At 32.6% G+C, this 13016-nt stretch overlaps 1 protein-coding gene across 7 annotated transcripts in view; it reads right to left on the reverse strand.

Annotated features, from left to right (window-relative positions):
- The window catches only part of VPS13C (vacuolar protein sorting 13 homolog C), a 196400-nt gene that overhangs the window by 15143 nt on the left and 168241 nt on the right, over positions 1–13016 (reverse strand). For 3 of the 7 annotated variants that reach the window (XM_037004257.2, XM_037004258.2, XM_037004256.2), the window contains 6 exons: positions 12228–12303; positions 11684–11847; positions 10511–10556; positions 8672–8795; positions 8074–8188; positions 2982–3070 (listed from right to left, as the gene is read on the reverse strand). In XM_037004257.2, coding sequence (XP_036860152.2) covers positions 2982–3070; positions 8074–8188; positions 8672–8795; positions 10511–10556; positions 11684–11847; positions 12228–12303 — 614 coding nt within the window. Of the gene's footprint in view, positions 1–2981; positions 3071–3892; positions 4373–5945; positions 7314–8073; positions 8189–8671; positions 8796–10510; positions 10557–11683; positions 11848–12227; positions 12304–13016 lie in introns of those variants that run through there. The other 4 variants (XR_005057547.2, XR_005057550.2, XR_012120726.1 and 1 more) reach the window with 3 other exon arrangements.

Genomic DNA, 13016 nt, shown 5'->3' on the forward strand with positions numbered 1-13016 from the left:
CTCCAAGAAATTTTGACCCTAATCTACAGGCAGTGGGAAATTTTATGATAAAGTTTCTTATTTTACAGTCATGGCTTTAGCGGTCAATGGAGGAGAGGTGGCGTAGACAATCAAGGTAGGAAGTTATTGTGATAATCCAATCAGAAACAGTGAGAGCCTCAGTTAAGGCAGTGGCTGTGAAAAGGGAGAAAAGAGCTAGATTCCAGAAGTTTAGAAAGTACAGTGGAATGAACCTGGTGACCAATGGAGTGCGAGGACTGAAACAGACCCCTGACACTGTGCTTCTCAGCAGAGGTATTATTGAAATTTGGGGCTTGTTTGGGACTGTGTTGACCAGCAGAAATTGTGAGATAATAAATTTGTTTTAAGTTGCTAATTTTACAGTAATTTGTTGTGCAGTAGAGAACTAATACAGTCTAACTACTCTTCCTGCTTCCCTTCTGAGCCTCCTCCAACTCAGCATGCTGCCAGAGAGTTTTCTGAACTACAGACCTTACCATATTGCTCTTTGTTTACAAGGCTTCAGTGGAAAATAAAAAAGAGAGACTTGTATGTGTACTATGTGCATATACCTCTGGGTGAAAAGCTGAATATTCGGAACAATAGTAGTTTACGTTTTTAAAAAAAGATTACTGATCTTTCATCACATTAACAATAAAACCTAAACCCTTCAGATGGCATGAGCATGTGACTTGCTTCATCTCCCAACACTTCCCCACTGATGTCCTACTGGACTATTCAGCCATTCCAATCTGATCTTAGTGTTCGAATACCATACTGCTTTATGCCTCTGCTTGCCTCTTGTTCACCTGTATGGCAGCTCCATACTCTCCAAGACTCTGCTCAAATACCTCCTCAGCCAACCTAAGACCACCCCCAGGACATCATGGTTCCCACTGCTTTGGACCAACAGTTTTCCTGTCTTCAGAGTGTATATCACACAGTAATGTCATTGACTAACCACCCCCCTTAGATGACGAGGGGACAGAAGATATAACTTTCATCTTGGTGTCACTATTTCATCTGGTGTCACTATTACAATGATGATGTAATGGACTGAATGTTTATATCCCTTCCCGCCCCCCAAATCCCGCCTCGCCAATTCATATATTGAATCCTAACTCCTAAAGTGATGGTTTTTGGAAATGGGGCCTTTGGGAGGTGATTAGGTCATGACGGTAAAACCCTCATGAATGTAATTAGTGCTCTTAAAAATAAGGCCTGAGTGAGTTCCTTTGCTGCTTCTGCCATGTGAGTATACAGGGAGAAGACAGCCCTTTCTGAATCAGTAAGTGGGCCATCACCAGACACCGAATGCTGGCATTTGCTATTAGACTTCCCAGCTTCCAGGACTATAGAAATAACTATTTGCAGCTTAAGCACCCAGGCGATGGTGTTTGTTATTAGCAACCCAAACACACTAAGACAGATGGCAAATGTCTGCTCAGAGAATGAATACTATGTAGGAACAGGGACTGACTAGTAGAGCTATATTCTAATAAATTTAGGTCACGAGAACTCATATTTTGTTTCTAAAAACAAAGAGTAGAAAAAAATATTGATACCAAATTTTGGGTAAATTTTGATATGAAAAATTAAAAGGCCTATATACTGGAAAATTCAATAAACAATTATTAAAATGTTAGTAATATATTTTATAGGTATAAAGGGCTAATATCATTAATTTACAAAATGCTTTTTAAATTTAGTAAGAAAAAGACTTAGAATGAAAAATGAGTAAAAGATACAAACAAGCAACTCACAGAATAAAAACTATAAATGGATGAATATATTAAAATATTCATACTCATTAGCAATCAAAAAGTACTAATTAAAGCAAACAATTTTCTTCCCATTAAGTCAGCAAAGACAAAAAAGTTTAAATGATAACTGGTTTTAGCAAAATATGGGAGAAAGGGCACTCTAATATACTGTTAGCTGTATGTAAAATAACTAATACAAGTTTTCTGATAAAACTAGTTGGTAATATATAGAAAGGGCCTCAAAAATCTTCATACTCTTAAATCACTAATCCCATTGATAAGAATTTATCCTAAGGAAATTACAGAAAAAAAAGACTTAGCTGCAAAGATGGGTTTAAAATAACCTAATAATGGAAAGGAAAAAACTGAATGTCAAATAGTAAGGTAGCATTTGAGTATACTGTATTCATAAATAAAATATCTAGTCATTAAAAATATTTATGAATCTAGAATGTTTAATGGTTTGGAAAGATGATCACAAAATATTGTTAGGTGTAAAACCTAGGTTAGTTAAACGTACATAATGCATTTTTTGTACATAGTTTTTATAAAATATAAATAATGCAAAAATCTGACTTACCAGCTAATATCTCTGGATAATGGGAATGCTAGTAAAAGCAATTTTTAGAGGTTATCAGCTAAATTATCATTCAAAGCAGGACATTTTTAAGGATAAAAAGGATAGCTACTAATAATTACATTGGGACAAAAAGTACAAACCAACTCTGTCCTAGATAAACTACAATGTATGATTATTTATTTCTACCTTTTAATTATTATCTGTATTGAGGTGAGCAAACTATGGCCTGTGAGCCAAATAAAGCACAGTACACATAAATTGATTTTATCTTTCCTTACATTTCACCATATAGTAAGAATAATATAATAATGATTCTTCCAACATTTGGTGTTACATTTTTATTTTTACTTTGCCAACTTGTTTTATCAGAGCGATTTTATCAGTTTTTTTTACATACAACCAACAGTACATGGCAGTGTCTTTTCTCCTGTGTTTTCCTAAGACTAGGTGTTATTTAAACATTTTTGTCTTTGCTAACTTAATGGGTAGAAAATAATTTGTTTTAATAAGCATTAGTTAAGTCTATAACAATGAACATTTTGCACTTGAAGTATAGCTCTCCACATCTGTGGTTTTAGTCTTCAAAATTCTTATGACCTATATATTTGCATTAAAAAAATGTCACTTGAAGTTAATACCTGTCTGTAACCATAAGGACTGCCTTCTTGCTTCCAAAAATAGCACAGTGGTATTGGTATGTCTCTCCTTCTAACTTTTTGATATGATTCTGAAAAAAAAAAAACAAAAAAAAAACCCCACAAGACTCAACTGGGTAGTACATACATCCAACGAGTATTTCTGCTACAATATATTAGCTAGTTACAATAACAGTGATAGTTAGGAAAATATTAGAAAGCATAGCATAATTCTACATACTGGCACATGAAGCTACAAAAGTATACATAGCATGTTTATAAATTAACTTCCACTGTGCCTTAAAGACAAATACGTATTAAATGATTACTAAGTGATCTTTTAAAAATACATTTTATTCTGTGATAACTTAAGAAATTTTAAAATATCTACCAGAAACAATCACGTATTTTCATTAATGGGATATGAACATATGCTAACATAAAAACTGCCACATTATCATTAGAGGGGTTCTTAATGGGTCCCCTTAATGGGACCCCTTAATGGCTTTCCATGGGTCCATGGAAAGACTTTGGGAGGTCTACAAACCACCTAAAACAGAATATAAAATTTTGAAAATGTGGTTCTGCAACTTTTTTCAAAGGACAGTTCAAATTTTTCATTAGATTTTTTGAAGGGATCTGTGATCCTTCTTGAATGGTAAGAACCACTGATTGTAGATGACCACATAATAAAATTCCAAAATAAATGATATTAATGTTTTAAATATTTGGTTTTACAGATTAAACATGCATGAGAAGTACATATATTTGTATCAAATTATATTTTTGATAGAAAAGAAAATATAATGATAATACTATTACAAACATGAAGAATTTGTAAGATTTTAAATAGCTGGCATAATTTATTGCTAAAGACAATTGCAAGCATAAAATAATTCAAGTATAAATAGTAGCACATTTAAATACATTTATTTCTTCCAACTATCTCAAAGCTATTGTGAGTACAATTATACAACACATATTAAAAACCGACAAAGTAGTTATTTTTATTGTTAATGCTAATGAAATATTGACATTATCTATAATGCATGATTAAATCCCCGAGGAGATAATATACATGAAAATACAGAACATAAACATGCCTAATAAATTAGACCTTAACATTTTCTAACCAAGAGTACAACAGCAATATTATTAAAAGGATAACATAATCAATAATAATCACAAGCAGAGAAAGCATTCTTGTTATTATTCCAATGCTTAAACACACACATTTTAAAGATCCTTGCTTTCCAGTCATTCCTTGACAATTATGAAAAGCCATGAACAAAGAAGATAAATTCCCAGAAACTGGGGTCTCATCTTCAGAATGAGTCTCAGAGGGAGGTGGAATTTAACAGTCACTTGTTTCACATCTTGCCTGTGTGAATTACCTAAAAGATTTTAACATTTACACCTTAATTTCTTTAATAAAGAAAAAATGAGAAATGACTATAATAATTTAGTACATTTACATTCAGCTTTGAATTTAAATATGTTAAAATACTTAGATTTGATGTGCACTATACAAGAGGTACTATCCACTTTCCATCTTGTCTGCATTTTCATTAGTTATCAGGCTATTGTGCTTTTAAACCATTGAAAGCTTTTAAAGTATAATTTTTCATTATAATGGACTATAGAAACCTTGTTTTCAACACTACTAAAATCCACAACACTGTGAGATTCAGATGAAGATACTCAGTCATTGGTGGCAGCAGGAGATCAGATTAATTGATAAAATATTCACTCTCCCTTCCCAAAATGCAACATGAGGAATTAACAATATTTAGCAAGAGCATTTAACTTTTTCAAGTAAATTCTAAGGAAATAATACAAGATAGAAATGCAATAAGATAGAAATAATAATACAAGATCAAAAGCTATAGGTATAATGATGCTTTTGATGGCATTATTACTCTTAGTAAAGTAACAGCAACTACTTTCATGTCAAGAACTGGGAATGGTCAAATACACAATAGAAGATTATCTCAATATATGGTAATGCAAGAACTAAGAATGAATCATTTCTATGACCATGGAAAATATAATTAAAATGAAAAAGCAAGAAACATCATTTAATATGTTATATGATAAGTATGTGAACCAAGATGAATATTATATAAAAATTGGCTATATATATATGTGTGTGTGTATGTGTATATATATATATATATATATATATATAATAAATGTGTGTGTAAATGTCTATATTGCATGTGTAAGCAGTAATCATCCTAGGAGAAGAGAGGTTAAGTAGAAGAGTACATGCTATGAAAGCACAGTATGTGATTTAGTAACTTTCAAAGCTGAGTATTAAAGAATACAGCACAGTAATTTTTCAGGAGAAAAAGAAAACAGTATAAATCAGAAGATTCCCAAATAAGTTATTTAGAATGTCCTGATATTACAGTAATGGCTGAGGACATAATTTTACACTCTAGTGCTCTTTAAGATGTACAGATTTTGTTATAATTGGTCCCTTAAGGACAGAAGTCTCACTTCTTTTGTATGCCAGCATAGTCCAGATAACATGTTTCATACCTAGCTGACTGCAGCAAGATGGGCAAGGGATGAAACAGCCTACACTTCTTAGTTATCCATACCTATCCTTGTCACTTGTGGAAAAGAATTACCAAGCCTTCTAATTAATATACAATCATTCTATTCTTCCTCTAACTATAATAATATATTAAAGTTTAAAAGGTTGTCTGATGTCTTAACAAAAACAAATCAGACAAGATGACTATATTTAGCTAATAAGTCTCTTGAAGTTTTGTGCTTACGGACATGCAGTTGTAAAAAAGGTCATCAAACACAAGGAAAAGGTTAGTAACGTAAAGAGCTAAACAAACAAAAAGCACAGTAAGTAAAGAAAAAAATTTTAACAAGTTATACATTTTCCCAAAAGGTGAACCTCATTAAGACTGCAATATATCCAAGAAAACTAAAAATCATTACTTTCACCTAAGAAGAAAGGGTAATTATTAGTGGTGATTTAAGACAGCATCTTGAAATAGTTATTGTGTTGATTTTCATAGAAACTGTACAAATGGTGATATTTTGTCAACCCTCAGTTATCTAGGCACAAGAAAAATTTGTTAGCTACAGTTTCAGGCTGGTCTTTGGATATCATTCTTTTGTTTTTAAGGTACTTGTTTTAAATATGAAGCATTCAATTTATTCCTTTCATAACTATAGTTTAAAAATAAATAATCCAACTGAACAGTTCTGTGTTTACAGCTTTGTCAAATATACAACACACTAAGTTTATACTTTGTTTTTAATTTTGGGGGAAAAATGAAAGTTCCTAGGTAAGATGCTGCTTATCAAATTAAATACTTTTATGATTTATAAAATAGAGAAATCAACACATAACTTACTTTGAAAATTAACTATGGGGAGTACTAATTTCAAAATGGTAATATTTATAATTATTTTTGTTCTTATGAAGATACTGAACCTATCTCAGGACTTAAAAGTAAAAACCATTGGTTTCTTATAATAAAATTATCTATAAATTCAAGTGCCATATAAGTAATTTGCCTAATTACATGTTCAACTTTTATTTATGTTAGTTAAAATTAATAACTGTGAAATAGGATAACTGATAAGGAGATTCAATTTTTGAAAATAAATACTAAAGGCTGAGAATGTATGTAATATAATTATAAAATGACTGCCATTTATCTAGCAAGAGTATTGAGATGTTAAAAAAGAAACTAGAGATTATGGGAACATACTCTCAAAATTCATGTGCCAACTCTTATTTGAGGTCTAAGGATAGACCTGAGAAAATAATACCTCAATTACTAAAAATAGGTCCCAGGTAGTAGTCCCATAACTTGAGTAAATTTAGAGTGATTTGTGAAACACAGTTATGTAATTCCATCATCAAGACTCACCAACATATAAAACACATAATAGATTGGACATGGTAATTGCCCTTCTTGTTTTAAACTTTACCTGAAATGCACATGAATACCGCAAGACAAGATTTTCAAAATGATAGTAAAAGTATCTGCTTCTGAGCTCACAAGAGTCATTTACAAACTAAATGGAGAAGAAAGTTGATGTCCTGAATCCTTTAATCTTTTATTTTGATCTCTCATTCCTGTACAGTACTACGAGGAATACCATATTTTTATTTGTAGTCAAGCCACTACAATAAAAAGTTCAGACAGAGGTGAGAGTTGTAAAGAAAACTTCATTAAAATGGACTCTCAATCTAAATAAATCAAAGACAGTCAGTTAATACCACAGTTTGTTTTGATTTTTAAGGATGAAATCAAGTAGTAGTATAGGAAACATTTACTCCTGTATTTCCAGTTCTTGCTGTGTAGGCAGAAAAAGAAAGAAAATATAGTTAGAAGCATGCAGAAAGAGAAAATGTACATACAATAAAAACCAAAGGCTAAGAACAATGAAGAATCATTCTATTTTAAAGACATAGTTGGAAAAAATTAATAAGTTCATTTTGAGGGAAAGCTAGTCAAAGAGAATAGCAACTTATATATTATATATGTATTACTTAAATACAGTAGTTAAAACTTAAGTAAAAGCAAAAAACCATTAAATTTTTTTTAAGGTTTATAAAGATTATAATTGCATATAATCTTTTTTCTCTTCTCCAGCTTCTGTTTACCGAAATAAATCTAGATTAACAGAGTAGTCCAAATAAATTAATTTGCTTGGGAGAAAAGGCAGCACTGAAATTACAACAATTAGCTACAAAGCAGGAAGCCAAAGTTAACAATGTTAACTAAATGAGTTACCACACCCTAGTAATAATGCCTATGACTTCATTTAATGTTATCCTTGCTGCACAAAAACCTTTGCTCCTGTGCAGAGAAAATATTATCAGTTATTCCATTTAATACAGTAAGCCAAAATACAAAACAAAATGATCAAATTCTACTCTAAAAACCATGTTCCTTGGGTAATCTTTAAAAAAGTTCATGAATCAAGAATTCTAACAACAACCATGACATCTTGGCCCTAAAAATCTTTAGAATTAAATATCACTCTATATCAACCATACTTCAATTTAAAAAAATTAAGTATCAGTCATGACCATGAAGAATAGAACTTATACCTGAAATAAATCATAGCCTTCGGATTCCTGTCTGTCATATGGGCGAATGATACCATCTTCATGGATCAGGCGAGGTGGACGGAGGCTGGACACTTCCTCAATTGATTCTGCTGCCCTGTACAAGACAACAAAATAAGTATAAGAAAATACATGAGAATTTTTCAAAATAATACAAATATCTGATTAAAGAATGTATTAATGCATTATCTTTCATATTTGATACAAAATTTTGAATAACTTATCCAAAATAATGTGACAAGTATTGAAACCAAGTCTGACTGACTCCAAGCTCTCCCGCTTTTTCTTAAAGAAAAAAAAAAATGAAAATAAAGGCAAGGATCAGGTCATCCACTCTTCATATCTGTGGTGTCTAGCACAGTGCCTTGCAAGTAGTAGATGTCAATTAACATTTGTTGAATAAAAGAGAAATTGAGCCATAAAAAAGTTCTCCTCATTCTGGTGGCATTCCACATTGTGAGCCTGTCTTAGCTTTCAATTAGACCTTAATATCCTTAATAGCAAGTAATATAACCCATTTATCTATTCCAGAACCAAACAGCACACAGATCCACCATGCATACAGTCTGCACTTAATTACCTCTGAATTCCCTGGAAGGTGCTACTGGCCATATCTATGATTCCTCCAGTTGGACGAGTCACGACACCCACAAGCCCTTTTCCAATTCCTTTAAAGAATCCAGCAGCTCCTTCCTTTTTGGCACCTTCATAAAACCAAAGACAAAGAATTTTTATATATATATATATATATGGAGAGAGAGAGAGAGAGATTTTTAAATAATCAAGTTTGATCTCAACAAAAGCCTGAGCCAAATATTGAGCTGTTTGACACAGTAAGCTTCTAATCTGGCTAAGTAAATTAAACTTAAGCCTAACATGTTAAACAAACAAACAAACAAACAAAAAACAGTGGTTCTCAAAGTGTGTTTAAAAAGTAAATTATTAGGCCCCACCACAAACCTACTGAAATAGAACTTTGGAAGTGGAGGGGCCCAGCAATCTGTGTTTTAACAGGCCCTCCAGGTAATCCTGAAGTTCAAGGTTTTTATAACTACTGATCCAGGAGTTTTGTCAGTACTTGTGACTGAAATGTCTAAGAACTGACCAAAAAATATTCTCTGTTTTGATGCCTACAATCAGGAGATTGTTTTAAGTAATGTACTTTTTTTTTAAAGAGCTTTACTGAAATATAATTTACATACCATGTAGTTCACCCACTTAGGTATACAAATTATGTTTTTTAGTATATTCAGAATTGTACAACAATGACCACGTCCATTTTAGAATATTTGTATCAGCTCAGAAAGAAACCCCAAACTAATTAGCAATTGTTCCCCATTTCTCCCTAAGCCCTCCCCATCTCATAATATGCAATTTACCTCCTTCTTCCCCTCACCCAGACCTAAACAACCACTAATCTACTTTCCATCTTTATGGACTTGCCTATCCTGGACATTGCCTACAAACATTAATCATACAGTAGGTTCTCTTTGGTGACTGGCTTTTTTTACTAGTTCCATGTTTACAAGGTTCATCCATCTTCTATCAGGTACTTGATTTTTTTTTAATAGCCATATTATATCCCATTGTATAGATATACCAAATTTTGTTTATTCATGTATTATTTCATGGACATTTTGGTTGCTAGTACATTCTGGCTATTTTGATTTGTGTTTCTATGGACATAAATGTACAAGTTTTTGAGGGAACAGGTTTTCAATTTTCTAGGTTACACTGTACCTAGGAGTGGAACTGCTGGGTCATATACATAATACTACATTTATATCCAATTGTCCCAGCACCATTTATTGAAAAAGTTATTCCTTCTTTATGTATTTATCTTGGCATCCTTGTCAGATATTCAATTGACCATAAATGTAAGGGTTTATTTCTGGAATTTCAATTCTATTCCACTGATCTATATGTCTATCTGTATGTTAATACCATACTGTCTTAGTTACCATAACTTTCTAGTACATTTTTAAAAAGGATAGTGTAAGTCCTCCAACTTTGTTCTTCTTTTTCTAGATTGTTTTGGCTATTTGAGGTCTCTTGAATTCCCCCATAAATTTTAGAATCAGCTTGTCCATTTCTGTGGAGATGCTAACTGGGATTTTGTTAGGGATGTACTGAATAAAGTACTTTTTTAATCAACAAAACAAAATAAAGTCAATTGCTTTTGAGGGCTCAAAGGAATCCAGTTTAACTATGGTCCTGCTGGAAATAGCATTCAAAGTCTGAATTATAGTCTAGTACTCAATCTCTCTTTTTGAGCAAAGTATATTCATTAAATGATTTAAAACTATGAATATAAAATTAGAAATTCTTTCAACCACATAACTCGTAGCAATAACATCTACTATGTTTATTATGTATCAGCTCTTCAGACTTTGTACAGGAAGAGAAAATCTCAACCTACCTTCTACCGGCTTTGTTATTATTCCAGTCACTCCACCAACAACTCCCTTGAAGAGAAATCACAGAATGAAAGGTGCTTAATGTCAGCCAACCACTAGAGGTCTCTATAAACATACCAGCAAATTTAAGTGAAAGCACCTCGTGGAAGTGTAATTTTATAATAGAAGTAATATTAAAGCAGGTGAAAAGATTCTACATCTGGCTCTGGCACCAATCAGGTATGTAACCACAGGCAGTTGACTCAACATTTTTAAGACTCAATTTCCATATCACTAAAACGAGTGAATTAAGCCAAATAATCCCTATGATCTAATAAATTTTAGTGAAATTGTTTCATAATTTAGTGGAAGTGTAGACAATTGAAAATGAAAGGACCTCTGAAGGTTAGCAAATAAGCTGACAAATAAAGCACTTTAGAAAACACCTATTATAAATCACTGCACAAACACAGAATTTCCAAAATTAAAAACAGTCATGTTTATACAATTCTAATTGTTGAGAAATGGTAGTGACTAAAACTACCTGTATGTTGTGTAAATGCACAGAAAGAGAACTAAAGGATACACGCTGTACTGAAATGATTACACACCTCTGAGAAGAGATAAGGGGTGATCAGAGAGTACTATATAGCCTTACCCTATGTTTTCATTACTTACTAAAAGGAGAACGTCTTAAGTTCTTATAACAACTTATAAGGAGAATATTCATATGTTACCTGTATAATTAAACAGTAATTTAATTTTTATGTATAATCTTTAAAGTACTGAGAAGTAGTGAAAGGCAGCTCTTGGTTTATAACATTCAACTTCTACACTTCCCTTCCACAGAAATGGTCAGCTGATGATGTACTGAAGAACTCCTCCCCCTCTACTTACCATCAGTTACCATATTTCTCTGTTTTACTTCCTTTCCTTCTACAATATTGCTAACCTGACATCATAGTTTTCACTTCAGCTCAAGAGCCAAAGTAGGTCTGAGATCTGAGGAATATATGTGATGGTGATAATGGGGAAGGAGAGTAAAAAAGTAAACAGAAAAGTCTACAAATTACTACTGCTACTCTGACAGACCTTTACTCACAAGTAGTACTTGAATTTTAACAACCAGCTACAGTACATATTCTAAAGTGTATACAAAAGTTGGATGCTTCTTGAAATTTCAACAGGAGACTTACACGCAGGAGGCCCTTTCCTCCTTTGGCCAGACTGTCTCCGAAATCTTTAGGCTGTCGACCCATCTCTTCTCTTCTTTTTTGCTGATATTCCTTATCCATTGTAATTGCTGCCAAACTTTTTCCAACAGAACCAGTGATTCGAGATACAACTCCTGCTGCACCACCTATCAAAACGCCCCGAGAAGTAAGTCACATGGTTTCTTTAAAGAGCAGTACCACAATACAAAGCACACAATTAAGCAGGTGCTTAAGAATTGTCATATATAAAAATTCAGAAATTCATATATTTCCTTTCCCCTAAGAATAAAACTATTTAAAGTATACTGATTCAACACACAAAGACATAAAAAAAAAACCCAGCAAGTCAGTGTTAAATTATTTTCCTTTTAAAGACAAAGGAACACATCTTTTAATAGATTATTAGAAAAGTGATCCTTCTTTTATTATTTATCATTTGTTTTTCATAAACTATACATATTATAATAACCATAATGAAAAAATATATATATATATATATTCATATACACAAATATGTGATACATACCTACTGTGTGTCCAAAGAGACTTCTTACTCCAATCACTAACCCCTCAGCAAATTCTTCCGGGCCTTGAACAGCACCCTGGCCAAAAAAAAATTATTATTTACAATTAAATAAGTTTAAGACTTTCATCTAGTATTTTAGGGTTTCCATTTAAAACACAGAATCTATAAAGATCCACAAACATTGTTATGATATAGTTTTCACCCTCTAACCCAAACCTGATAGAACACCTATGGTGTCTGAAGATACTTTCAACCCACATGATCTCAGTAAACCCTTTAAAATGACAAAAATTGGACAGGAGTGAATCTCTGACGTCAATCACAATCTGAGGCTGGCCTCCCAGGACCAAGTTCCACTAGGCTGCTACAGCAAGCTTCTCTGGTAATACGACCAAGTGCCCACAGAGCTATAGCTCTCTGGTTCTCTCATTTATTCTCTACGCTGTTTCTTCAAAAACCTTCACTGATTTGGGCTTCTGAATACTTTAAATGGAGGCAAACAGGTTAGAGAAAATACTGAATATGAAACAAAGTCAGTTTTTAATGCCCTATCATCCTTTCCGTGGTGGTGACACAGTCTTGAAGGGGTCTTGGTCTACCTAGCGCTCTTCCTTGATCTACATTAAATCCTGGACATGTGGGCATGTTTTACAGCCCAGACACTCAAAGTGCTCAGCTAATTCTAAAACAATCTTTTAATGTCATCTCAAGTAATTTTAAATAAAAATATAAGGTTTACATATTTTTATTTGAACATCTTAGTTTCCAGATCCATAGTAAAATACAAAT

Source organism: Manis javanica, chromosome 8 (genome assembly GCF_040802235.1).
Source record: "Manis javanica isolate MJ-LG chromosome 8, MJ_LKY, whole genome shotgun sequence".
Taxonomy (NCBI): Eukaryota; Metazoa; Chordata; class Mammalia; order Pholidota; family Manidae; genus Manis; species Manis javanica.